Source organism: Triticum urartu, chromosome 5A, assembly GCF_056163025.1.
Source record: "Triticum urartu cultivar PI428250 chromosome 5A, HENAU_Tu73, whole genome shotgun sequence".
In the NCBI taxonomy this organism is placed as follows: Eukaryota; Viridiplantae; Streptophyta; class Magnoliopsida; order Poales; family Poaceae; genus Triticum; species Triticum urartu.
This window is the reverse complement of record NC_141877.1, coordinates 635,423,392-635,450,589: the sequence shown is the minus strand read 5'-3', so window position 1 is coordinate 635,450,589 and position 27,198 is coordinate 635,423,392. Positions and strand designations below refer to the sequence as shown.

The following is a 27,198-nucleotide window of genomic DNA, read 5'->3' as shown; positions in this document are numbered from 1 at the left end:
TCTGGTCCATGTTCTCCTTCTCTCATCCCTCCTTCGTTTATGCCTAATCGGTCCTAACACGATGGTGCGCGCATGACGCGCATGTAAAGATTATGTTCCAGTTGGAATATATATCAAACAATAGTTGCTTCATTTGTTCATTTATGACTTTTTTTTCTCCTGACTATGAGCATTATAGTTTATTACTTGATCTTTAAAGTTTTGCGCGAATAAAAGGCCAATGTTAGGTGTTTCATGCACTATTATATTGTGACAAGACTCAGTATTGTTTTATTTTTTGATCAAGTAAGCTATACACAATATATCTTCCCCGTTGCCACGCACAGGCGCCTATGCATTTTATCATGACGGTTACAGTTTTTTTATGGCAACTTGTAAGTATGGAAGGATATGGGCCACCTTCCGATTACATGATAATGATTACTTAAAGTTTTCAATACGATGTAGTATCCAATCTAACGGTGTGGCCTAACATAGTCGGATTTGATTATAAGGAAAGTTATATCCTGCTTTTTTCGATCTGGAAACGAGACGTATATAATATAGACATGCACGGATGGAATGATATGGGGCACCTTCCATCTGCCTTAAGGTACCATGTGTTGTGACACTTAATGCATCCGATGCTGAGAATCAGGCGTAATTAATAGTTTGCTTATTATTTGGCTTTCAAAAACGGAAGTTGCTTCCCCTTGGTTATTATTTGGCTTTGTTGATGGCCCGAAACTATAAATGTGAAGGGATAAGAAGTATAGAAACCTTGGTAAAAAGAATATTCCCTTAAACCCTCCACTAGAAGCCAGGAAGCATCGAACTGGAATCACGAAGAGGTCATAGGCTGGTTTAGGTCAGCATCCAAAATGAGGGAGCTGGAACTATATGGGTTTGAATACTTTTTTTGTTTTGGATTTATTAAACATTTGTTTTACGACGCATCATATAACTCGAAATATCAGGCTAATTATTACAGTAAAGGCTTGAACTACATAATTGGCAATACGAACTATATATACCTAACACATCAATGCCTACTTGTCAACATCAGCGTTAAAAGAAAAATCACTTGTCGTAAATCTATGGGTGATGGTTAGGGATAACGAAGCAAAGGATAACATTCCAGAGCAAGTTAGAGCAGCGTTGAGATTTATTGGTGGCTAAGGAGGACTTCTGCATCGATAAATACCTTATAATAAAATGATGTTTAGTTGCTTTCTAGGAAATATCTGTTTCAATGCCCGTGCTGATCAGATGATCAGTTGAAATTTTGTCTTATATTTATGTTGGTTGGTATCCACTAGCTATATATTGATGTTGGCATCCCCTAGCTTTGTTGGTTATATATCTATCCTTCCGTCCATCTAAATTTTACGGGAAGAAGGCCATATTAGTTTGGACCAGGTTTGGTGCTCCAGGTGCACCGGAATACTTTTGTGTTAAGACCATGATAGGTTCACAACGTACTCATAGACCGGCAGGTGATGTTTAGTATGAGATCTTTTAGTATGAGAGGCGGCATGAGTAGACCATGCACATATTGATCTTTAGTATGAGATGGAATGGTGCGGGCACCTACTCGGCTGCTTCGGCTTACGCGATTATGTGTGAGGGATGGGTGCAATTTCAGCTTGCGGACGCGATATGGAAAAGCGGGGCACCTCTCTCATGCAAGCTACTTATGTGGTTGGCCGTCCAATATAGGAACTGGACGTCGGATAGGCGAGTTCGACACGGTTTGCAGGATACGATATCTTCATGCTTTTTGTGTGATCAGGAGCAGGACACGGTGGATCACATCCTTGCACAATGCGTCTATGCCAGACAGGTCTGGTTCGAATGCTTTTCCAAGGTAGGGATGCCTCTGCAGCTGATACCCAATGGGCATGAAAAGGTGCAAGATTGGTGGGTGGCATCGAGTGAGAGGATGCCCAAGACACACCGAAAGGACTTCGACTCTTTTGTCATGTTGATTTGCTGGAGTATATGGAAGCAACGGAATGGTAGAGTTTTAGTTAGGAATAATCTGTCTAATGAGCAATAACTGGCCGGGAACATTTTCATGGAGCGCCACCTGTGGGCTCTAGCTAGAGGGAGTGGAGTTCTACATTTTTGTGAATAGTAGCCTAGGAGGGTTTTTAGGAGATGGCAGGCACGTCGTGGGCGATGTCTACAGCCATGTAAATCTTGTACATATTGTTTGTCCCCTTCTTTAAAGCTAAGGGGTGCCTTTCGCGTGCTCTCGATAAAAATCTTTAGTAGGAGAGCCACAATATGTCCTTGTGTTTAAGTGGGGCATGGCAGACCATCTGGGCTTTTTCGTCACACTAAAGTTCTAAAGCCTAATCTCGTATCATATAACTTCATACATACACGCATTGTTATACGATACGATGTATACACTCATTTTTTTCAGTGAAGTATTTAAGTGAACAAATAAATTAATTACAATTTCATCGTTATTGTGCACGTCGTTAATTTTCTTTTGCAGTAGCTAATCTCGTATCGTATAACTTCATCCATACACGCACTGTTATATGATACGATGTATACTTTAAACCAGCAATCGAATGGTCATAGGGCACGTACCTTCAATTGTCACCAATCTTCAAGTTCACACAGGATCCATAGTTCTCTGTCTTGCTCAAGATGTTTCTGATAAAGCAATGATTATCTTGTATGTGTTCCTGAATACAGTAGACAAAATTAGTCCCCGCCAAATTGTTTTCTTATTGACTACATAGAGTACAAGTCTGTCCCAGGATGTTCCGACAATTATTATTCTTTACCAACATTTTCCAATTATATTTGGTGAGGAAGAAAATTATTATAAAGTTACCCTAAGGGAGTCACATCTCATTCGAATATGATATAATTCAAAATATAATGTGTTCTATGTATGAACTATATTTAAACAGAATAGACATACGTGGTAAGTAAAATTGGAGCTAATATACAATTGGAGCAACATACCTATTTCCACTTGCTTAGGTACTGTCACTATGTAGCCCTCCACACCCCGAACAACTTCCCTTTGAAAAATGCTGGCAAAAGATGTCAATGTTTTAAATCCAAAGGAAACAATGTAGAAAGAAAAGAGACGATGAAATTGTGTTACTCATACTTTGGCAGCACGAGTGGATAAGTAAAGTTTTTCCAATCTCTGATGTAGTTTAACTTCTTACTCGTCTGTGAATGCATTATCAGAATTTAACTAGCCACCAGCCCCAAAGTGCTTAAACACTTCCTGCAACGGTATATACATGTTACAATATTATTTTACTCATACGAAAATTGGGAATTTATATGTTTTGATGCCACTGGCAGGGATATATATTAATTTTGTTATTATTTAAGTAGATACAATGTAAAATGTGTGGCCAGTTAAAGGTAATCTTGGCATGCAAATCAATGATAAGTTGATTAATTAATGAATACAATAACAATTTACCTATTTAGAAAGTTATAATTATTGACATCTTTTCTAATATATTAACAGGTTGGCATTTGATCTCGAAAGGAAATAGATCTGCACCATACAGTAATATATGGTGGGACTATAACAAGCCATGATTTCCTACCCAGTTATCCGGCGCATGGCCTATCTATATATGTTAACCTATGCCATCCCTCCTCCCCCTCCTTTCTCTCCCTTCGCCCATCACAGATAGCAAAAGATCAAATTAGCCAGTCCTAGAGGAAAAATTCCAGAGGAGGATCAAGAAGGCGAGTTCATCTAGGTATGAAGATTTCTTGATCTGTATCTTCTCAAAAAGTATAATCGTTATTTTATTATGATCATGTCCTATTAGGTGAGCTACAACTGAAGAAAAATAGATTCATCATATATTCTAGACTGCATAGGCAAGCAAACTATTTTCATAGCCAAGCAAACTTCCACCAGAAAAACCCATCCTTTGGCAAAGATTACCAAAATAATTATTGTCATTAGATGACTCTAAGGACTTGTAGTGTCTCTAACTCATGAAGATATGGTCACATCATTGACCTATGTTATTAGATGACTCTAATGTACAAGTGAAGATAAATAATATTATTTGGCATTAGATGCCTTATTGACTTGTAAGCACAATGCAAATTTCAGACATGAAGCTCACCACACACATGTACATATGTACTAAAAAACGAAACATGACAAAGCAGTAGACAAGAAGTTTTTATGGCAAACAGTAGACACTGAGTTTTGATAGCAAGCAGTAGATAAGAAGTTTTTAGGTCAAGTAGTTTTACTTATAATTTGCCTTGACAACTCTATCCCCTCACCTCACATAATTGATATATATATATATATATGTGGTTCCTCAAAAATGAGTTGACATGTATGCCCAACTTGATTGTAAGTGTCCAGGATTTCCTTGTAGCACCAAAAACATAGCTCAATATATATTGAATCCAACAACACTGAAGCTAAGCAAACTATTTTCAGAAACAATACCTTGACTATCAAAAGTTGGCACATCGATGAGCTTTCAACAAAGTTTTCTTCTAGCAACTACTCCTACTGCACAATAAAGTTTAGTCAAAATCAATGTGAGTAAATGAGCGTATCATACCTATGTACATAAAATGCATACATATTGTGCTGCTTTTACTTACTTTGATTGCTTGGTTGTGTGGGTTGTTCTGCTTACTTTGCACTGCCAAGAAGCAGCCTGTCCAATAAGCATAGTCTCCAAGTTGTCTCCAAGTTCACGAACAAAAGTGCATGAAACCACAAAAAACATCAACAACATGAAGAAATTAGTTTAAGCTCAACTCCAACAAATATAGTTTTCATCTTCTAGCTGACCATATAATAGTACAATATATCACAACAAGAAGAAGCAAAAGTGACTTTATTAAACATGTTTAAACTACCTTTAGCTTATCATGGTTAAATACCATGATCCCAGTTCAGCCCAATTTGTGTATAGTTAGCACAAATTCAATATGGGGTGGTAAGACACAAAATTCTTTCCAGTAATTGAAAGAAAGATCTAATAGTGACTATTTCATGATTAAAATGACAGCTTCATAACCAGATGACTATTGACATCATAGCATTGTCTGCTATTTATTTTATTATATTTCCATAAAGTGCAGCTGGAATAAATGGGTCTCCTAATAACATTAAGAAACCAAAATTACTAAGTAAAAAAACTGGGCCATAACTTGTGCACTAGCCCAAGCCCAGCTATCATTAAAAGATTGGTGATGTTAGCTTAACTAAAACCAAAAGCAATATATAAATAATACTGTAGGATTTAAGCAAGGCACATTGTTGTGGACTCGAACCAATCCACTTGTTTGTATGAAATCCAGAGAAGATTGTTTCAGAAAAGTATAAATAATACTGTAGGATTTAAGCAAGGTGCACTATCAATTCATAAACAGTACCCAGATGCCTACTAAAATTAAACTGGATCAACAAATCATCCAACAAAAATCCCTGAACATTACACCTTTTCATCATTCGCCAATTCAATTATGAAAAAACAAATCATCAATCAATGATATGAAATAGTAGCACTATGCTGATGGAGCAAGTGCAAAAGATACCCGACACTCCACACGGCAACACTCGATCTGTTGTCTCAAATCCCTCTCTCTTCTCCTAAAGCTAACTTTCTAGCAGTACACGATCACGTAGCTAGCCCTAAACTACAGCAAACCGCGGACCTACGGCCATTAGTGGGGACGGAGGACGGGGGAGGGGCCGTTTGTCTCACCTTGCCACGGAAGTGGGGATGGGTTGCGGAAGACGGCGGAGTGGTAGACCACCGTGACTGCACCTCGTGGTGTTGCTTCTTGCCGGCGATGAAGACGACAGGATGCACCACTTTGGCCATGGCTTGGCCATCGGGGAGCTGCCTCGAAACAGAAGGCGAGGAGGAGATCAGGCCAGGGATTCCACAAATGGAAGAAGTAGAGGAGGAAATGGTTCGGACGCGCGTACCGTAGCTAATGTCGTTGCAGATCGATGCACCCCGCCTCGGTTCGACCTTGACATCGCCGGAGACCAGCAACGTGGCGGATCTGAACGGACCGCCACCGGATCCAGCACCCGCGCATGCGCGATGAAGCTCTATGCATGCGCCCCCTCAGCCGCACACGGCTCGCCGGAGACGCAGCTGTCGCCGGGCGGAGGCTTGGTGGTTGCGTTCTCGGCGAGGTGCGCGGTGATGCGTCAGGGGTGAGGTAAGAGGGCGATAGGTTGCCACTGATTGGAGAGGAGAGGGCCTGGTGCGGCGGTCACCGGGCGGAGCCGCGCGGACGCCAGCCCGTGGACGCACGCGGCGACGCGGCGGCGGAGGGGAAACTGGGGCGACGGGGGAGTGAGTGGAGGGGAGAGGAGCGAGTGGAGGGGAGTGGAGCGGAGGGATTGGATAAGGTGGGCGGCGGGGTAGGTGGAGAGGCGGGGAGGTGGGCCGACGGGCGGGTCGGTGGAACGCCAAGCGCGGCCGCAGCGGGGGAGGTGGGCCGTCGCGCGGCGGGCGGCTGGGCACGCAAAGGCTTCGTCCCGACTCGGCCGGCCCAAAATATTTTCCTTTTTATTTTATTTTTCTTTCTTTTCTGCTTCATCACCTTATTTCTCTCTTGAAAACATGAATGCTTTTGAAAGTAGATAGCAAAAATGAAAAAGCAAAAAAAATTTCCAAACCTATTTTTTTATGAATTTTGAGAAAAAACTTTTTAACAAATAAAAAATTTATAAATTTGAAAGGTTTTTTGACCACAAAGAGTTTATAAATATTTCAAAAACATTGGAAAATGACACCCTTATTTTTTAAAATGAACAATTTCGGAAGTGTGAATAGTTCTTTAGAAGCACAAACATTTTTTGAATATTAAGAACAAACTTTGAAAATCGTAACCTTTTTAAAAAGTCCATAATATTTTCATAAACGTGAACAAGTTTTTAAGATATTAACATTGTATTGAATTTGAGAACTAATTTCAATAAAAAATAACTATTTTTTAAAATCCAGGCCAATTTTTGAAAAGTCAGAACCTTTATAGGTAAATCCATAAAAAATTTCTAAAAAGCAATTAAATTTTTTCGAATTTGAGGAAGAATTTTTGAAAATACCTAACATTTTTTGATAATATACATCAGTTTTATTTAAAAAACAATAACACCTGCATAATTTGAAAAAAACATTATGAAAAATCAAAATATCAAGAACATTTATGTAAAAAGCAAAAATATTTTTCAAATATCATGAACATTTTTTGAAAACTATGAAAAAAAATTAGGAACATGGCGTATGACATTTATTTAAACAACATATATTTCTAATAATATGAAATTGGTTTTATTTTTTGCATACCAATAAGTTGTGTTACAAATATTTTTTATTAGGAAATATAATATAAAATAAATTTGGCTTCTCATAATATTTATTTAAACAACATTTTTGCATACGAATAAGTTGTGTTACATATAATTATAATAATATCAAAATGGTTTATTATATACTACATATAATAATATGATGCAGTAGGAAATATCATTTATATTTCATCATATATAATTCATCATGGTATTCTTGTTATTAATGCTGGGATGATTTTGTTTGTAATTTTTTTTTGTACCTCACAAAATGATATTAAACAAAAAATCGTAATTATTGATTTGTAAATAAACAAAATTCTATATATATAAACCTGGTTCATGAAAATAAATATTTTTATGCTTGTTACATATATTAAGGGTATCACAAAAAAATATAGATGAAACAAATAAAGTTTGTTAATGTTGGGTTGTTTGTTTTAGTTTTTGTTTGTCAATTTTCCATAGCCTATCATTTAATTTAAAATAGTTTAAGCAATTTTAAACGCCTACTAACTTATATGAACATTATAGATTGTTGTTTTCCCCGAATTGTTCTGCTTGTAAAATGATTTAACAAGCATTTTTTTCTAATATAACCAAATGCTTTTCTTATTATCAGATAAAACAATTGTTTTGTATTATATATTATATATAGTTTTATGATGTAGTAAAAAATATTAAATATATTTTAGCATAGATATAAATTGATGGGTTCCGACATACGCATGGATGCAACGATGACAGACCGCACTGAAACACCGCGAGAAGAGGTGCATATAGCTAACCTTACTCTGTATCTATGTTATATACGATAACATGAATGGTGTATTTATATTTTTGTTTTTTCAGGATATAGTATACATGGATATGGACTCTGGAGATGCACGGAAAGAATCCATTGAGGGTTCAGATGCAATGTCGCTGCAAGGGGCCGGAAATTCACAATATAATCACGTCGAAGAGGTTATATCTCATAATAAACCAAAAAAGGATGCTAATTTACATGTTATCCCACAAGGTATTTTTTTATATTATTATCAACATTTATTTGTGATATTGTCTTTTGTATTCAACTAATTTGGCTTTTATTGTTTAATAAGCTAGCTCACTTTTTTATGAATTTCATAGACTATGTTTGTACCCCTAGAGATATTACAGTCATCAAATCAATCAAGTCTGCCCCTAAGAATACCCAGTTTGTGGACATTGGAGATGCCATGTTAGCAACTGACGATTTGGAATGCCTTATTAAAAATGACATGTTCTTACATGATGGTGTAAGACCAATTGCACAATCTTTGTAATTAGTTGATTATATATAATATCATAATGTATAAATATAATTTAAATATTGTTTGCAGGTGATAAATGCTTACATATATTGCATGCTTACTCATGAGAATTTACAAGACAGGGCGGGTGAAAAGGTACACATTATTAGCACGTTTGTATCCGGCCAGATAAAAGAAGACGGGGAAAGAGACATAGACCCATCAAAATATCGTCGCATCGTGCGTCATGTTAATAGTTATCTACAACAAGATATGGTTAGTTTTTGTCTCGTAATCCATGCATATAATTATGGATTGTTTTTATTTAGTTCATATGTTTAATGATTTATTAATAACTATATCTAATTGTGACTGTGACTTGTATCTTATTTACACCAGTTGTTCATTCCGATTAACATGCCGGGCTACCATTGGTATCTAGCAGTTGCCACCGCCAAACAACGAGAGATCCAAGTATTGGACTCACTTGGTGAGAATGTCAAACGCAATGACCTTTCTACTACAGTAACTATCTATTTCTTTTCTCATCTTAGCATTTATTTTGTTTGACTTTATCCTTAACATTTCTCGTATATACATAAAAGTTATTAGGGCTCGAGAAATGGCTGAAACTTGCAGAGCATAGTCCGGAGTTTATCAAAGGTCATAAGTGGCCTGATCTCAATGTTACAAAATGGACGATTGTAGAGCAAATTCAGGAGGCAATACAAACCGATGGGTAAGCAGTTGTTTCAATACTTTGTTTTTAGATTCATCTGTGTGATATTCTAAAGCATTATTTTATAATAATATTATAGCGTATCATGTGGATTGTTTATGCTAAATTATATGGAATACTGGACACCACATGGAGACCAGTTTACGCATGTATTTAGGTTTTATACATTATCTCATAATGTTTTATCAAAATATCTTATAAATTGTTTTCAAATTTTTTTTGTAGGAGGATATGAAACATTTTCGACAAAAATTAGCAATTATTTTACTCGATTCAGAGCTTAATAAGTTAAAAGGATGTCCCGTGTACCATCAACCTCTTAGCGAAGAAACTTGTCTGCTCCATGCTAATTCTGATCTTGAGATCCTGGATAATCCATCTGACGTTGTCGAAGAGAAACGTCCCGCCCCAATCACTATCATTCCCACGGACCAACGCGAAATACTTGCCGGCCTCTGTAGCTACATCATGTCGATCAATGATGCTGGATGTTTGGAGTAAGTATCATGTATCAATATTTAATATGCGGATGTATATTATTGTTCTTCTTACCATCCAAATTACAGGAAGGTGTGGGTCCAGAGCTCCACACCCGATCCAATGAGCTTAAGTCTTAAGAAACTTCAGTGCATACTTAACATGGAGCAGCCCATGGACAATGATTGCTTCAACACCGCCGTGCTTATGCTGGCATGTGACGAGGGAGTATTGTTCACAGACCCTCCTATACACTACATGAATCTACGATTTTGTGTAAGTTACCATAACTCTTCATTCTATGTGCCATTAGTATCAACATGTTGAAACAATATTTTTTTTCTTCTACTTAGTCCATGCTGCTAGATTCAACACGAGGTCAGAAGTTTTGTGAGAAGGAAACTATCCAGACGTTGGCAACATTATTTGATAGCTGGTCTGGGATGGAGACCGACATCTCATCTTGCAATAAGGTAAATAAAATATTTTGACCATTGTTATCATGGTTTGTTTTTGTTTCTAATAGCTCCACTTGTAGATTTATCTTCCCTATGCATCCATCGGCCGATACATCCTGTACATCATCGACAAAGAGGCACGTCGTCTACATATTATGGATCCTATTCAATCATCACAATTGTCAGAGGATAAAAACTTGAGGCATTCACTGAAATTAAAAAGTTTTTCAAGAGATTTCAAAGAAGCACTCGAAATAAAGTTGCCTGGGTGGAATTGGGTGGAATTCTGATATATCTAAATGGCATCGTTTGTTTTCGGCCGGTGTTCCAACGAGTATAGACGGGTAATGAATTCATAATAAGAATATTTACTTTTCGTATCATTATATTATTTATAATATTAATTGAAAGTTTTCCAGGAATGTGTCTGGCTATTTTGTTTTTCATTTTATGCTCTGGTGGAATGGTAAAGAATTGGTCAAGCCGGTTTGCGCGGTGAGTATTGTGGGTTACATGTTTTAAGACCTTCTCTGTGATTTTTTCATACTAACTACATTTATTTTTTCTGCAGGATGGGTATGAATTGAGGAAGCAATTTTTATTATACTTGTTAAAACATCGCGGGAATGAAGCTAGAGGAAACTTTCCTGATATTGTGAAAGAATTTCTTAAGCGCATCATCTAGATATTATTTTTTTTGTAATAGATGTTAAGTTGTAACATCACTCAGCTTGTTACATTGCAATAATGGACTTCAGTTTGTGTTATATTGTTTGTATGTGTGCATTTTAACATGTAACTCTGATAAACTATTTCAAGAGCCCGTGGCAACGCACGGGCACTCTACTAGTCTCATATATTTTTTACCTGGTGGTTATAAAATGCCATTCTTCCCGTTGTTGACAGCAAGGCATTCCATTTCTGTCGAGAGCAAATCATACCGTTTCTGGCGAGAGCAAGGCGCCAGCAGACATGCCCTGATTTGGAAAGGCCATTTTCCTTGATGACGATGCAAAAGAATCTTTCATCGATGCAAATGCTGATAAATCCATCGTTTTCGACATGGGCGAGTGTGTGTGTCGTCGTATGCCCATGCTGACTGCTGTGCTGAAATCAGTACCAGCTAGTGTAATCTAAACAGATCCAAGACTTACGTAGTGTGGCCTCACGTGTGTGTGTACTTTGAGATAAGACGACAGTTTACGATAGAAACAAAGAGGTGCTAGCTGGGGCTAATATGGACCACCCTTTGTGGCTCACCAACGGTGGTGTTTTTGTGTCTCTCATAAAATGCCTTAATAGTAGGAAAGTATATATGTGTTGGAGCTGCAATCTCGCGGCACCTATTCTTCTCTCTTCTTCTTCTCTCCAACACACACCATGAGAAAAACTTCACCAGGAGAAAACTAGCTTTGCCTTGTTCTCCGATGAGGACGCATAGGCTACAGTTTTCCTTCAGCCCTCAGGGCCATTTTCTCATTACTCAATACGACATAATATATACACAAGGACCTAGGCACACATGCCATGGAGTAAAATGCATGAAATCACCACTTGAGCGTCATAACTTTCGGAAGACCACCACTTTACAAAATGTGACACTTTGCAGCGAATCGAAAAATTGACGGTGGCCAAAAACACTAGTGGTAAATGCTAAGTGGTTTGATGACGTCCCTAATCAGCCGGACCCACCTGTCAGGCTGAGTTGGCAAAAAAATGCCACATAGACAAATTGGACTTGGTCTTCTTCTTCTTCCTCCTTCCTCACTTTCTCGGATCTGGACAACAGCTTTCCGCCGGCCATGACCGTGGCCTCTGCGTGCTGCCCGTGGTGCCTCACGTCTCCCCTACTCTCCTCCCCATCGGCCCCTGCTACCTCCCCGTCGGCTAGCCTCCTGCCTCGCCGACGCCGGGTCGAGGTGGTGCTCCAAGAGAAGCTCGGGCTCTCATTGCGGATTTGAATCGGGGGAGAGAAGAGACGTCATCAGCTCCTCACGCCGTCCGCAGACGCCCACACTGCACCCACGACGGCACCGCCAAAGCCGCGTCTGCCCAACCCGTGTCGGAGACGCGGACGCGTCGCTGCAGGGCCTAGCCGACCCAGCACCACCACCCTTCACCCCACCATTCACGCCAGGTGCGTGCAGGTGCTAAAGATATTGCAGGAGAAGAGCGCCCACGGCGTCGCCTTGAGGTTGGGCCCCGTGGCCCCGGACCCGGCCGGCGCCGCGGCGGATCATTTCGTCCTGCCCCGCGTGCGAGCAAGCGCAGCAGTAGCACAAGCAACTCCATGTATATGCCAGTGGAGGCGGGCCGGCTCGCGGGGAGACAGAATTTAGAACTTGCTATCCTCTTGCCTAATAGGCAAAGATTGACCTCGGGGGGGATGGGGAAGGTAGTCGCTGGAGACCACCATATCTCCAATCTGAAGAGGCAAGGGATGCAGAGGATTTTTCTTTTACCCAGAGAGCAGAGCTGGAAGAAGACGTGGCATGTTTTTTGCATTTTGTGGCACGCCAACTCAGCCTGACAGGTGGGTCTGGACGATTAGTGACATCATCAAACAACTTAGCATTTACCATTAGTGTTTTTTGCCACTGTTATTTTTTTGTGTGGTGCAAAGCGAGACGTTTTGTAAATTGATGGTTTTCCAAGAGCTATGACACTAAAGCGGTGGTTTTATACATTTTACTCCATGCCATGGGCACTTCGCACCACTAAGCCCACCTCCTCAACTAGCATGTTCTAAATGGCCACTCTTGTAGCTAGCTAACCAACTAACACATACATGCAGCGAACCACTCAATGCATGCACTAATTACCTACACTACCCAGCCATGCACATGCACACATCCAGCTAACTAACTTGCCAGATCACCCAGCTCCTCCTGGTCGTGCAGGCCGTCACGCTCCAGCTTCATCCGGTCTTGCTGTTTCTCACGGAGTTGCTGAATTACACAACAACATTGGCATCTTACCGGGCTCGCTGCATCGCACGGCAACTTGGCATCTCGCCTCTTTCACACGTACAACTAAACCTTCATCGGCTCACGACTTGCGTACATGAACACATAACTAAGTGCAAGACTCAAAACAAACTAAATATGCAAATACACAAATCAAGATTAAAGCTAACAATATGTTGTTGGTGGTGTAATAGTGGCTTGGTGTTTATGACCCTCTCATTGCTCCTCTGCTCCCACCTCCAAGATGGATATAATATGCCTTGGATTCTTTGCCTGTTTTCATGTACTGCAGATCCATCTTTCTCTCCAAAGACAAGTACGGGCGTATGTAGCAGATCCCTCAGATTTGAGGAGCAAAAGTGATATTTGAGCCAAAAACAGCCAACTAGCAGATCCCCTAAACCCAAAACTGTGGCAACTAGAAAGACTTGGCGTTGAGCTAGATGTCCTGTGTCCACTATGCCACCGTCAGGCAGAAGATGGGGGTCATCTATTCCTGCGTTGTAAGGAGGTCAAGATCAGGTGGCGTTACTGTGGTCTTGAGTACACCAGGCAACAGCTCCTGCTATGCGACACCCCTTCTGAAGTGCTAGCGGCAGTTTTCAAGCTTCCCAAGGAAATTAAGTTGCGTACAATCTGCCTGCTATGGTCCTGATGGTCGGAGCGTAATAATGCAAACCATCAGAAGAGACGCCTCGACGCAGAGGGATTTAGTGCTCGAGTGGGATATCTGATGAAGGAGTGGATGGAGTTCTTGGTCGGCAAGGAGAAACAAGACCCAACCCCAATCCCATCTCCCAGATGGATCGCTCCCCCGCCGAATATCATTAAGATTAACGTAGATGCGGCGTTCCAGCCTGACAAAGGAGAGGGTGGATGGAGTCTAGTAGCTCGGGACAACTCTGGAGAGTTTATTTCGGCAACGGAAGGCAAGCTTCTGAATCTGAGTAGCGCGCTCCATGGGGAGGCTGAAGCGCTATTGAAGGCCATCCAGACTGCTGAATCATTTGGGATGGGACGTGTGCACTATGAGACTGATTGCCAGACTCTCGAGCTTGCCATGAATGCCACAACTCAGGACCGTAGTGCTCTTGGTGTGCTCTTCCGTGAAGCCAAGTACCTCCTGCAGTTGGGCTTTATTGATCACAAAGTCTTGTTCTGTCCTAGGGCATGTAATCTCTCAGCTCATTTGCTTGCTGCTGTAGGTTCGAAAGCTCGCCAGGGAGCCAGCTTGTGTGGCATCCAGAGCCACCTGTTGATGTAACCCGTGCTATGGCCACCGATTTGGTCGGTCCAGTGTAATTTGGGAATGCAAGGCGTTCCTTATCAAAAAAAACTATGGCAACTCGACTAAGGTTTAGCTCTGTTTCAACTGCAAGCTATAGCTTATTTCCCCACTCTTAGCTACCTTATTTTGTTTTAGAAAAAAGTATACTTTTCGTCCATCAATTTTTGGCGGAGTCTACATTTAGTACCTCAACTCTGATACCAGACAAATTGCATCCTAAACTTTTGAAACCGGACAGGTTTCGTCCTTCGAATCATTCAAAGCAGTATCGGTGATGACATGGCATGGTTTTGACAAATTACACAATTAAAAAAAATCTCTTCTCTCATCTCTCTCTTCCCCTCTCCGTCACAGCTCGTTGGCAGCACAAAGCCATCGCCGAGCTTAGCACCCCTCCGCCACCCCTGCGCCTCGCCGGCTGGCCAGGCCGCGCGTGTGACCTGCTGCTCCCGTGCACCTTCACGCAGCCGCGCACATGGTTCCACGCGCGCACACGGGTCTGTTCCTACTCCCCCGAAGCCGAGCCAGAGCACATCATCTGTCGTTCGCATGGCGATCGGCCTATCCCCGACAAGCCACCATGTATGGGTGCTCCTCCTCCACCATAGATGCAATTATGCGCCAGTAATCGAACCTAACTGCCCCTAATTGAGGTATTCAACCCCATCTTACTCGGCTCCGACCAAGGACCACAGCCGTTGATTCGCCGCCATTGGAGCGCCCCAGCCTCTCCATGCCATTCCCATAGCTCAGTAGCTACCTCCCCGGTCCTTTTATCTCTCCTTCTGTGCCTCCCCGAGCTCAGTAGCTACCTCCCCGCACAGCGCCGCCGTGCTGCTCCAATGCACGAGCTCGCCACCGTCGCTCTGGCGACCATATGGTTGGGCGTAGCCTCACTTAGCCACGAGAGAGCAAGGGGAAGCCTCCCAGACCCTCCTCACATGCTCCCGTGGCCTCCCAGCGTGTCTCTGCTGCAGTTTTTAGTCACCGGCGGCTAAATCTGGCGAGGCTGACACAACAGGATTAGTCTAGGCCCAGCCCCATAGCATTAGGATTAGTGCAAGTTTTAACCCTCCTGTTAGATAGTCACTGAACCGTGGGCCCCTTTGCTAATCCAATCCAATTAAATCAAAACCAGGCCACGTCATCACCAAATACTGCCTTGGATTATTCGGAGGACCAAACTTGTCCGGTTTTAAAAGTTTAGGATGCAACTTGTCTGGTTTCGAAGTTAAGGGACTAAATTTAGACTTCACCAAGAGTTGAGGAACGAAAAACAAACTTTTCTCTTTGTTTTATTGACCTTGCTTCACCTTGTGAGCACTCGTTGTGCATGCAACGCAATGTATATGCAGGAAACAGCTCGCTAGTACTCCCTCCGTTCCTAAATATTTGTCTTTCTAGAGGTTTCAAATGGTGACTACATACGAAGCAAAATGAGTGAATCTACACTCTCTACACTCTAAAATATGTCTATATACATCCGTATGTGGTGACAATTTGAAATTTCTAGAAAGACAAATATTTAAAAACGGAGGGAGTATGTGGTAATCAATGGCGCTATCAGCTGCTCCTCCCGGTCAGGAACTGATGCCATTTTCTAGTCTATCTCCACCAGCCTACCCCCGCCTGGGTAAAAAAAAGAAAAAAAACACACGAATCATCGCGTAAAATCAACAACATAGGACTTACATGTACAATATTTATGGCACATCTAGATGTGCTTTAGCAAAACTGAGAGAATTATTATATATGAAGTGCGTAATATATACACTTTATTTTGCAGGGAAGTACATAATATATATTGCTAGTGACAAGTTTGCAATTTCTTTAACCAAATTCGGAATGTTTGTACTTCCCATATATAATTGGTGTTTGGAACCGTCGGTTTGTTTTGTAGAGTTCTGACAGTGGAAGTACGGATTCTATAACGGCGAGGAAGATCATTAGCTCGACCACGACGGAGCTTACCGTTGACGACCTCGTCCTGCCGAGAAGCAAGCAGCTGATGCCCGGCAAGGCATCCCGCCGCCTCACTGCCGCCGGAGAATCTCAGGGAAGCCGAGTGGTATACTACACTACACGCTAAGCATGACTGACGCCTTCCGGCCTGGTCAAGGGGTACGTACACAACTACTCCCTCACTGGTCGAAATAAGGCGTAAAAATTTTGTGCGATGTCAAAAGGTGCAAACTTAGACCAAATTTATAGCAAAAACTGTCAATTATGACAATACTTGATGCAGAAGCTTTCCTACTATGTACAGTCGAAATGTTTGTCCAAATGAGTACTGTTTTTTTGTGCGGGGGAAATGAGTACTGTATTTTCGATAAAGGGCGCTTTTATTAACTCATAATATAGTATCAAGTGGATACAGCATAATGAGCGAACCCGACCTTTGCATAGCTAAGATGCACACAGTTTTAACGAAGAGTCTAGCAAATATATATATAAAAAAACAACAAGTTGGCAACAGTAAAGCCACATGAGTCCAAAACTATGCCAATGTCGACGGAGGAGGTGGGCCGATCTGGAGATTATGTTGCCATCCATGTTGGGTAAAAACCTCCCTAGCCACCCGCTCCAACCACATACACACCGCCTTGAACAGCGATTGATACTCCGCTCGTTGTAGCTTAGACCACATACGAAGCCAGTGCGTACAACGGTAAATAACCTGTATAAAAGAAGAGGTTTTGCCATTAAAAACACAATCTTTTCTATATAGCCAAAACGACCATAATAAGGCAGACGCTCCCACCTGTATTAGCGTACTAAATATATTTGGTATTCCATCAAGCCAATGACCATATATATTGGCAACACTTGTTGGCGGATACAAATTGGACGCTATTTGAATGACTGACCATATAGAACGCGCGAACTTGCACTGAAAGAAGAGGTGTTTAATTGTCTCGTCATGAGTACAAAAGCTACACTTCTTACTTTCTTGCCAGTTGCGTCGAGCGAGGTTGTCTTTTGTTAGCGCAACTCCTCTCCGAAGATACCACATGAAAATCTTATTTTTAGTGGCGTCTTTGATTTCCATATTAGTTTATTATTCTCCAATGGAACCTCTGAGTGCGAGAGTGCATGGTACATAGAGTCAATTGTGTAGGATCCAGATGTAGTGAGATTCCAGCGAAACACATCCCTCCTTTGTGTCAAGTTAACCGAATCCAAACGAGATAGAAGATGTTGCCATGACGTAAGGCGGAGGCCAATCAAATCCCTCCTAAATGATACATTCGGCGGGGAGGAGCTGAGCACGTACGCAAGAGTATCATTTTTATCGCGTACAATTCGGTACAAGGCTGGATACTGTTCCTGAAGAGTGGTGTTTCCTAGCCACCTGTCCTCCCAGAAACGTATCTCGGAGCCGTCCTTTATCGTGAATGATCCAAAGCAGAATAGATGTTTCTTTACCGCCATCAGACCAGACCAAAAATGTGAGTCATCATGTTTCCAATATGCCTCGGACAATGCTTTTTGGCCTAGATACTTATTGCGCAACAGGGTTTGCCAAACACCATCCTCGGTAAGTAGCTTGAACATCCATTTATTGAGCAAGGCATCATTCTTAACCTGGAGGTCCTGAACACCTAAACCTCCCTGGTCTTTTGGTCGACAAACCACATTCCATTTGGTTAGCCTATACTTTTTATTTTCACTGTCTCCTTGCCAAAAGAATCTAGGTCTGAAGTAATCTCGTCTTTGCAGAACCCCTTTGGGAATTTGGAAAAATGAGAGCACGTAGAGAACCATATTTGTGAGAACAAAATTGATCAAAACTAGTCGCCCTCCAACAGTGAGCAACTTGCCTTTCCAACCGCTCAACCGTTTCTCCAATCGCTCTTTAACATGTTTCCACTCTGCATTAGTGAGACACCGATAATGAATCGGAATTCTCAAATATTTAATCGGGAATTGGCCTTCTGCACAACCGAAAAAGTCAGCATATTGTGCAGCCGCCTCCTTGGCTTCTCCGAAACAGAACAATTCACTTTTATGGAAGTTAATTTTCAGACCTGACATTTGCTCAAAAGCTGAAAGCAATAGTTTCATATTTTTAGCCTCATCTAGGTCATGTTTCATTAAAATAATTATATCGTCGGCATATTGCAAGATAGAGAGTTCGCCATCCAGAAGATGTGGCACTACTCCTGCAATTTGACCGTCCTGTTTGGCGCGTTTGATCAAAGTAGCCAACATGCCAGCAACAATGTTAAATAACATTGGAGACACTGGGTCACCCTGCCGTAATCCCTTTTTCGTCTGGAAGTAATGACCTACATCATCATTGACTTCTATAGACACACTACCTCCAGTAACGAAATTTTGGACCCATTCGCGCCATTTATCTAAGAAACCTTTCATTCTTAGGGTCTGTTGGAGAAATGACCATTTGACTTTGTCGTATGCCTTTTCAAAGTCGATTTTAAATACTACTCAACTCATGTTCTTCCGGTGCATCTCGTGGACGGTCTCGTGAAGGATTACTACTCCATCAAGTATATTTCGTCCTTGCATGAAAGCTGTTTGGGATGGCTGAACAACATGATCGGCGACCGCGTTGAGCCTATTAGTCGCAAATTTGGTGAAGATTTTGAAGTTGACATTAAGGAGGCAGATCGGTCTGAACTGTTGAATCTGTTCAGCCTCCTTAGTCTTTGGCAACAAAACAATCCCGCCAAAATTAAGCCTAGATAGGTCTAGTTGGCCGGCATGAAAAAATTGAACAACTCCATTAGGTCAGTCTTGATGACATCCCAGAAGTTCTGATAGAACTCCACGGGGAAACCATCAGAGGCCTGGAGTTTTGTTATGTTCCATTTGGAACACCGTAGCTCGCACCTCCTCGTCAAAGAAAGGTGCCGTCAGGATATCATTCTCTTCTTCTGTGACTTGTGGAATGTTATCTGTTTGGGTCTCATCTAGAGTGAAGTTCCCTTCCTCTGGAGCTCCAAACAGACACTTGTTGTATTTGGTTATATAACACTTGAGCTCCGCCTGACCCTCGATCCGTCCCTTATCCTATTGGATGCTAAAAATACACTTCTTCCTATGTCGCCCATTGGTGGCCATTTGAAAATATCGTGTATTGTTGTCTCCCTCCAAAATGAATTGGGCACCTGATCTTCGATACCACTTGATTTCCTCTTCTTGCAACAGACGTGCAATCTGCTCATTGGATTGATTTTTCATATCAATCTCCTATTGAGACAAAATGCGAGTCTCTGCTATTTTGTTGAGGTCATCTATAATAGTGGAAAGGCGTTGCTTTTCTTTTTTATACATACCACTTGTGTGTTTGGACCATCCAGTTAGGAACCGCTTCATGGCTCGAATTTTGAAGTTCCATCTTTGAATTGGTGTGCGACCAACGGCAGGCCTCTCCCATAAATTCTTAACTATATCCGCAAAACCATCCCAATGTAACCATCCCAATTCAAATTTGAATGGACGGCGAACAGTGGGAGAGGTAGTAGAGTTAGAATCAAGAATGATGGGTGCATGGTCCGAAAGTGACTCAATACGCTCTAGGGCACGCACTGTTACCATAGGGAATTTTAATTCCCATCCGGTATCCATGAGTACCCGATCGAGTTTCTCGTATGTCGGCATTGGACGGTTGTTGGCCCAAGTGAATTGTCGCCCCGACATACTAGCTTCTTGAAGATTCAAACTGTCAATTACAACGTTGAATAAGAAAGGCCAGTGTGTGTCAGAACGATCATTATTTTTCTCTTCCTCGTATCTAAGGATATTGAAGTCACATCCAATAAGCATTGGATGGGGGTTATCCTTAGCCAAGTTCATCAATTCCCGAAGGAAAGCGGATTTATTCTCATCTTGGACAGCCCCATAGACTGCGACCAGGCTCCATGTATAATTGTCAGCTCTATTTCATAGGTGGAATTTGATGTGAAACTCACCAACTGAAAAAGCTAACAAGTCCATGGTTGTGGTCTGTATCCCAAGTAACATTCCTCCGGACCTTCCACGTGGTGGTAAGCAATGCCATGTGTAGTCCAAATCACCTGATAGGTGATCAAAGACATGTGCACGAAAGTCACATTTACCTGCCTCGGAAATTGCCACAAAATCTAACCCATGGTCATGCACACAGTCACCGAAGTGTTTATGTTTAGCCAAGTCTGAAACCTCTGCTATTCCAAAACATGCCTCTCATGTGAAAACTCAGGTCAGGTTGGATACCTTCGCTTTCTTGGGCGGTTTTTGTTTCTTTTTTGAGGAGTGGGATTTTGATTTACGCGAGGACGCGGTGAAGTCATCAAACATGGACCCAAGTCGTGCGTCATCTAATCCGACCTCAGTTACCGCACCAAGTGGGAGAGAAGCGGACCGTCATAAGCAGCCGTCGGTTCCTCCTTCTCTGTTTCGGGGTATGGTAGGGGGCTCGAACACTTTGGAGAAACCTTTAATCGGTCTATCTCCATGTGTTTAAGCACCACCATCGAAATGCACACATCATTGTCATATTTTATAATTTTAAGTCCAACATTATTTAAACTAGAAGAAATACGAGAATCAGAAAATGAAAGAAATGATTTATTGCAAGGTGTACTTGTAGGAGGGTCGAGGTTACGCTCCGCCGGACGCCGCATCGCCTTGGAGAGCGAGCACTCATCTGTGGCCGAGGACCCGTCAGCAGAGGTGAAGTGACGACCACTGCGTCATAATGGAGTATCCGTCAGCTTGGTTGGAGTAGAATGGAGCGCCGGCTGCAGCGTTGGAGAAGACGGAGCCGATCCCAACGGTGCAGCAGCTCCTGGCTCTATTAGAACGTCAACAACGGGTGACGAGGATAGCTCCATGTTGCGCCCCGTGGCTGGACCAAGTGTCACCGCAGCAGCTAGATCACGGCTCGGCGCGCTCTGCAGCGAGGGCGACGACGCAGGTGATTGCAGAACCTTTGCCTGAGCAGTCATGGGCTGTACTGGGCGTCCATCGCCGGTAGTTGTTGACGAGTCCAACTCAGCGACAGCGGCACCCTATAGCGTCGGTTGCACAGAGCCATGCAACCCCACGGGTGAGTTCTTGTTGGCTGATACAGTTGCATCTATGCAAGCATGCACGTCGGTGCGTGGAGATTCCACGGCCGCCACTCGCGGCTTCCTGAGCAAAGGCAGCTCATTCTGCAGAAGAGGTTGGTGCAGCGGTGTACCAAGGTTGACGGATACCCGAGGCGGCGCCGGCAACGACGACGGCGACGTGTAACCTGCAACAATCTCGCCAAGCATGTTCGAAGGCCCTATAGTGATGCAGTTCAGACAACGGCACGGCGAGAGATGCAGTCAGCATAGGAACTGGAGTGCTCGAGCTCGAGTTCGGAGGAGGATTCACACTCGCAGACTTTCCTTTCTTTGCTTTTTTGCTAACATCACCATCGTTAATTTCATCATATACTTGGCTCAAGCACAGAGAAATATTTTTCTACTATACACGCTAAATCTAGTTATTTGCATACTCTTTTTCAACAAAGAGGCGAGATATAGCTTCCGTATATGGATTCAGGGGTGGTGCAAGAACTATAAACATATGGAGAGTATAATTTATGTCTAAATTTTGTATTATTTCCTGAATTTATGCATGCTACACAGTCTTAAATGGTTTTACTCGTATGTAAAGGTTTTGCTCAAAAGTTGTGTAGTACTCTTTTGACTACAATCTTAAATTATCTCACCACACCGTTCCATACGAGACTCATGCATTTAGTTTTACTCCTACATGGTGAAATATTACGATACACTCTAAGACAAAAAGAAACCCAACGAAACTAGATACAAATTTGGCTATGCATACGGTGTAAAAATTCGGATACACTCTACAAAAAGAAGAGAAAGCCCGACAAAACATTATTCTAAATCAAGACAAACTTTCACAAAGCTGAAAAACTAGGCATGAATCTCCGAAATGACAATGGATAGTGAATCTCCACAGGCTAGCTGGCATGCATGGTAGAAAATCCAGCACAGCCTCTAGTATGTTGCCAGACAGCTGGTCTCCTACAATTTTTTCGGTTGATTGTGGAGTATGGAAGGGACATTGGCCAAACTTTATTAGATAGGGGAGAAGGGAACACCAAGCCTTACAGTCTAGGCGTTCTAGAACTGAAAACCCAACGAAATACAACACCGAAGACAGCTCAGTGAACCCAGTGGCCAGGGTGGGGCCCCTGGTCGTGTGGCGGCCGCACTACCCTCCATGACATGCGAGATCTGAGGTCTCCGACGATGGTGGGAGCAGTGGCGGCCGTGGATCTGATCCCCAGCCAGATCCATCGTCGGTCTTGCCTATGGCCGGCCAGCGGCGCGTTTTGTGGCCGGTGAGGGTTGTTGGTTCCTGCCGCCATACCGATGGCGGCACACGTCTTCATGGCAAGGCTCCGCACGGTCCCAGCCAGCTACGAGATCGGGGCGACACGACCTCCAGTTAAATTGCACCTACCGCGGTCATGGCGGACGATGGCGGCATCTCTGACGTCGTGGCCTTCTCGAGACATCATCGTTGCAGGCTGCATCAACACAATCGGGATGTTCTGAGGGAAACCCTAGATCTGGGTCTCCCGGATCAGAGGGTGATGGCACCTTCGATGTCGTTGTGCCTCATGGGGGCATCATTTTGGAGCAGGAGCTGACCGGAGGGGACAAGAGGAGGAGCGATGTTACATCCATCGCAAGGTCGACGACGGGACTTGGCGGCATGGTCCAGCGGAGTGTCGCCGACGGGCACGTGTGGTTGGATGCGCGCAGGCTGGTGGCGTTGTCTGGCGTCGTGGTGACGTCGGTGGAAGATGGGATTGACAAGATCTATGCAATGATCCCATCTAAAGATGGGATGGCGGAAGATGGCGGCAGCGGATCCTAGAATGTGCGCATGCGGTGCGCATTATGGAACGCCTAGACCGGTGGGGGGCTTCCTTAGCTCACTGGATTAGATGGTGTCCGTTGATGCGGTTAGAACACATCTTTATACTTGTAGGTGTAGTGACTTTGTTCGTCTCAAAAGTGGCTTTGGGTTGATGTTTGTATTCATTTTCTCAGACTCTAGTGAATAAATTAATAAAGTGGTTGCATGCATCATTTTGCTGTAGAGGTCGGGGGTAATCATCCTTTTAAAAAAAGAGTTCAACTCACATTAAACCCCGAGATCACTCGTGGCCCTCCAGACTCCAATATCCTCCCTGACCTGGTCCAAAACCCGGTCTGCACTGTAAGTTTGGGGAATTTGCCACACAATGGTGGTTTCCATGTTATCTCATATATAGATGAATTACAAGAGATATACAAGGAATATAACCAAAACATATCCTAACCATAATGGCCTGATTACATGCTATACGTGAGGCACAAGGTATGGTAAAAGGATCAACCAATATCATCAGATATTTGGTTGCCTAACACTCCCCCGCAGTCACAACGGGAGATTCTCGGACGCTGAGACTGGAGCGGAAATCCAAGAATAGTGGTGATGGCAGCCCCTTGGTGAAGATGTCGGCGAACTGTCGAGAAGAAGGTACATGGAGGACGCGGATGTGGCCCAAGGCGACACGGTCCCGCACGAAGTGAAGATCAATCTCGATATGCTTCGTGCGTTGGTGTTGTACCGGGTTTGTCGACATGTACACGGCGCTCACATTGTCGCAGAAGACAACAGTGGCTCGGGGAAGGGGACGCCGAAGCTCCTCGAGGAGTTGTCGTATCCAGCTGGTCTCGGCAACGGCGTTGGCGACGGCTCGGTACTCTGCTTCAGCACTGGAGCGTGAGACCCTGCGTTGCCGTTTGGAGGACCATGACACAAGGTTGTCACCATAGAAGACACAGTAGCCGGATGTGGAGCGACGAGTGTCGGGGCAGCCAGCCCAGTCGGCGTCAGTGTAGGCAACCAACGTGTCAGTAGCCGACGGGGCGAGACAAAGGCCATGATGGAGAGTACCTTTAACATACCGAAGTACCCGTTTGACCAAGGAGAGATGTTGGTCACGAGGATCATGCATATGCAAGAAAATTTGTTGTACGGCGTATGCGACGTCCGGACGAGTAAATGTCAGATACTGTAGAGCACCGACGAGGCTGTGGTACTATGTTGGATCAGTAACAGGAGACCCGGCAAAGGCGGCCAATTTGGGAGCTGTGTCCATAGGAGTCGGTGAAGGCTTGCAGGCAGACATGCCCGCGTGCTCCAGTATCTCCGCAGCATACTTGGCCCGGGATAGAAACATCCCGACCGAGTTACGTGTCACGGCTATGCCGAGGAAGTAGTGCAGTTCACCCATATCGGTCATGGCAAACTCGGAACTGAGGGCGGTGATGATGCGCTCGAGGAGTATAGTCGAGGAAGCTGTCAAGATGATGTCGTCGACATAGAGTAGAAGGAATGATGTACCAAACATGCTGTGAAGTACGAATAACGACGTGTCGGACTTGGAGCATTTGAAGCCGAGGGTCGCTATATAGGTAGCAAACTGTTGGTACCACGCCCGCGGAGCTTGCTTCAAGCCGTAGAGAGATTGGTTGAGACGACACACATAATCGGGGCGGGACGAGTCGATGAAGCCTGTAGGTTGTCGATAGTAAACAACCTCATTTAATGTGCCATGCAAGAAAACATTCTTGACGTCAAGTTGTCGTATCTTCCAATCGTGGGAGAGCGCGATGAGAGAATTATACGTATAGTTGCTGGCTTGATGACGGGGCTGAAAGTTTCATCAAAATCTACGCCAAGCTCCTGAGAGAAACCACGGAGGACCCACCGTGCCTTGTGGCGATCAAGAGTACCGTCTTGCTTGAATTTGTGACGAAAAATCCATTTACCGGAGACGATATTCGTATTGGAAGGAGGACGCACAAGATCCCATGTATTGTTGGTGATGAGAGCAGTGTACTCCGCTGTCATAGCCGCAAGCCAGTTTGGATCTTTGAGAGCACCCCGGACGGACTTAGGGACGGGTGAGGACGTGCCGAGCGTATCAACATCGAGGTTGAGACGGTCCCGCGGCCCGATGTCCTTGCCAGCACGGCGGCGCGTGACCATGGAGTGACTCGGAGGGGCCGCCTTAACAACAGCGCGAGTGCGAGCACGCGCCTGTGCTGGCGCCTCAGCAGAAGCCGGCTCGGGCGGTGGTGAAGCAGGCTCGGAGGCTGCGTTGGCGTCGCTGAATCCGACTCGGAGTCAGAGCTCGAAGGCGACACAGGGCCAGACGGTGGCATAGAGCTCGACGGTGACGCGGCCGATGTGCCGGACATGGCGCTGCGTGACGTGGAGTGGTGCACCGGCGAAGCGAAGGAGACACATGGTCGCGTACGTGCGAGGTGCCATCCGAGCTGAAACTTGGACCAGGTGGCCCAACATGCATGCGTGGCCCAGCATGCATGGGAAGAGGCCATACGATAGGATCATCCATGTCCGCTGGAGACATGGTCGTTGGTTGAGGATTTCCCTGGAGAAAATTAAAAAAAGGGGTAACAGTTTCCGTTGCAGCGAACGGAAAATTAGTTTCATCAAAAATAACGTGGCGGGAAATTATGATGCGACGTGTTTTGATATCCATGCAACGATATCCTTTGTGGTTGGACGTGTAACCAAGAAAGATACACAGTACAGAACAGGGAGATAATTTATGTGGCATAGAAGAAGCAATGTTAGGATAACAAAGACAACCAAATGTGCGTAAATGAGTGTAAGTAGGAGTGATTAGGAAAAGTGCAAAAAGGGGGCAGGGAGCCGAAATGGCTTTAGTGGGTAGTCTGTTGAGGAGATATGTGGCAGCATGGAGAGCTTCGATCCAAAATTTAGGAGGCATGCTGGCTTGAAATAAGAACGTGCGAACAATATCATTAACAGTGCGAATGATGCGTTCAGCTTTACCGTTCTGTTGGGAGGTATATGGACACGAGAACCGTAATGTGAAACCATGCGTAGAGGCGAGGTCATGAAGAGTGTGGTTGTCGAATTCTCGTCCATTGTCGCATTGGATGGCCTGTAGAGGGAGTGAGAATTGTGTAGCTACAAAAGCCCGAAAGGATGACAATATACTAAATGCCTCTGATTTGCGCCGTAAAGGAAAAGTCCACAAATAATGAGAGAAATCATCCAGAATGATAAAAAAATATTTATAGCCAGAAATACTAACAAGTAGTGATGTCCAAAGATCTCAATGAATTAATTCGAAAGGACGAGATGTATGACTAGTATAAGAAGCAAATGGCAATCGTACATGTCGTCGGAGTTGACAAGCATGACACAGACTGGGGTTCTTTATTACTTTATTGCATGGGAGTAAAGATGACGATGCGAGCCGACATAGAGTATCATGACCCGGGTGGCCGAGGCGACGGTGCCAGAGATCAGAGTCAGGTGTGGAGGCGGCGAGTGCGTGCGGCGGGGAGGAGTACGAGTAGAGATCACCCATACTATTGCACCTGAGAATCGCGGCTCTGGTTTGAAGATCCTTCACAAAAAAACCCCAAGGGTCAAACTCAACTGAACAAAGATTATTTGTAGTGAGCTGACGGACAGAAATTAAATTTTTAACAATGTCAGGAGTGACAAGGACATCACATAAATGAACAGGATGAGCGGGATTAGAGGATGCGAGAGACATGTGGCCAGAGTGGGTGACGGGGAGAAGAGAACCGTCACCTA

General features: G+C 43.6%; 1 protein-coding gene and 1 long non-coding RNA gene across 14 annotated transcripts in view; one reads left to right on the top strand and one right to left on the bottom strand.

The window, feature by feature from the left end:
* LOC147973603 (uncharacterized) overlaps positions 1 to 6,357 on the bottom strand; it is a 29,402-nt gene extending 23,045 nt beyond the window's left edge. For 5 of the 13 annotated variants that reach the window (XR_015602980.1, XR_015602975.1, XR_015602977.1 and 2 more), the window contains exons 1-6: positions 5,951 to 6,357; positions 4,612 to 5,861; positions 4,451 to 4,516; positions 3,119 to 3,241; positions 2,968 to 3,038; positions 2,584 to 2,681 (exon numbers count right to left, since the gene is read on the bottom strand). This is a non-coding gene — a long non-coding RNA (uncharacterized LOC147973603). Of the gene's footprint in view, positions 1 to 2,583; positions 2,682 to 2,967; positions 3,039 to 3,118; positions 3,242 to 4,278; positions 4,370 to 4,450; positions 4,517 to 4,611; positions 5,862 to 5,950 lie in introns of all 13 variants that reach the window. The other 8 variants (XR_015602978.1, XR_015602986.1, XR_015602987.1 and 5 more) reach the window with 8 other exon arrangements.
* A 3,214-nt stretch (positions 6,358 to 9,571) lies between these two features.
* LOC147973602 (uncharacterized) lies at positions 9,572 to 10,862 on the top strand. The gene is made up of 6 exons (XM_087524734.1): positions 9,572 to 9,837; positions 9,907 to 10,093; positions 10,171 to 10,290; positions 10,356 to 10,412; positions 10,695 to 10,741; positions 10,847 to 10,862. The coding sequence occupies exons 1-6, from the start codon at positions 9,572 to 9,574 to the stop codon at positions 10,860 to 10,862; spliced, it is 693 nt and encodes a 230-aa protein (XP_087380860.1).
* The last annotated feature ends 16,336 nt before the right edge of the window (positions 10,863 to 27,198 follow it).

Excerpts from the sequence above, each read along its gene's own strand:
- LOC147973602 (XM_087524734.1), top strand. The coding sequence starts at position 9,572 with ATGAAACATTTTCGACAAAAATTAGCAATTATTTTACTCGATTCAGAG. Across the intron at positions 9,838-9,906 it reads AATGATGCTGGATGTTTGGA|GAAGGTGTGGGTCCAGAGCT; the intron begins GTAAGTATCATG and ends TCCAAATTACAG. Across the intron at positions 10,413-10,694 it reads TGTACATCATCGACAAAGAG|GAATGTGTCTGGCTATTTTG; the intron begins GCACGTCGTCTA and ends AAAGTTTTCCAG.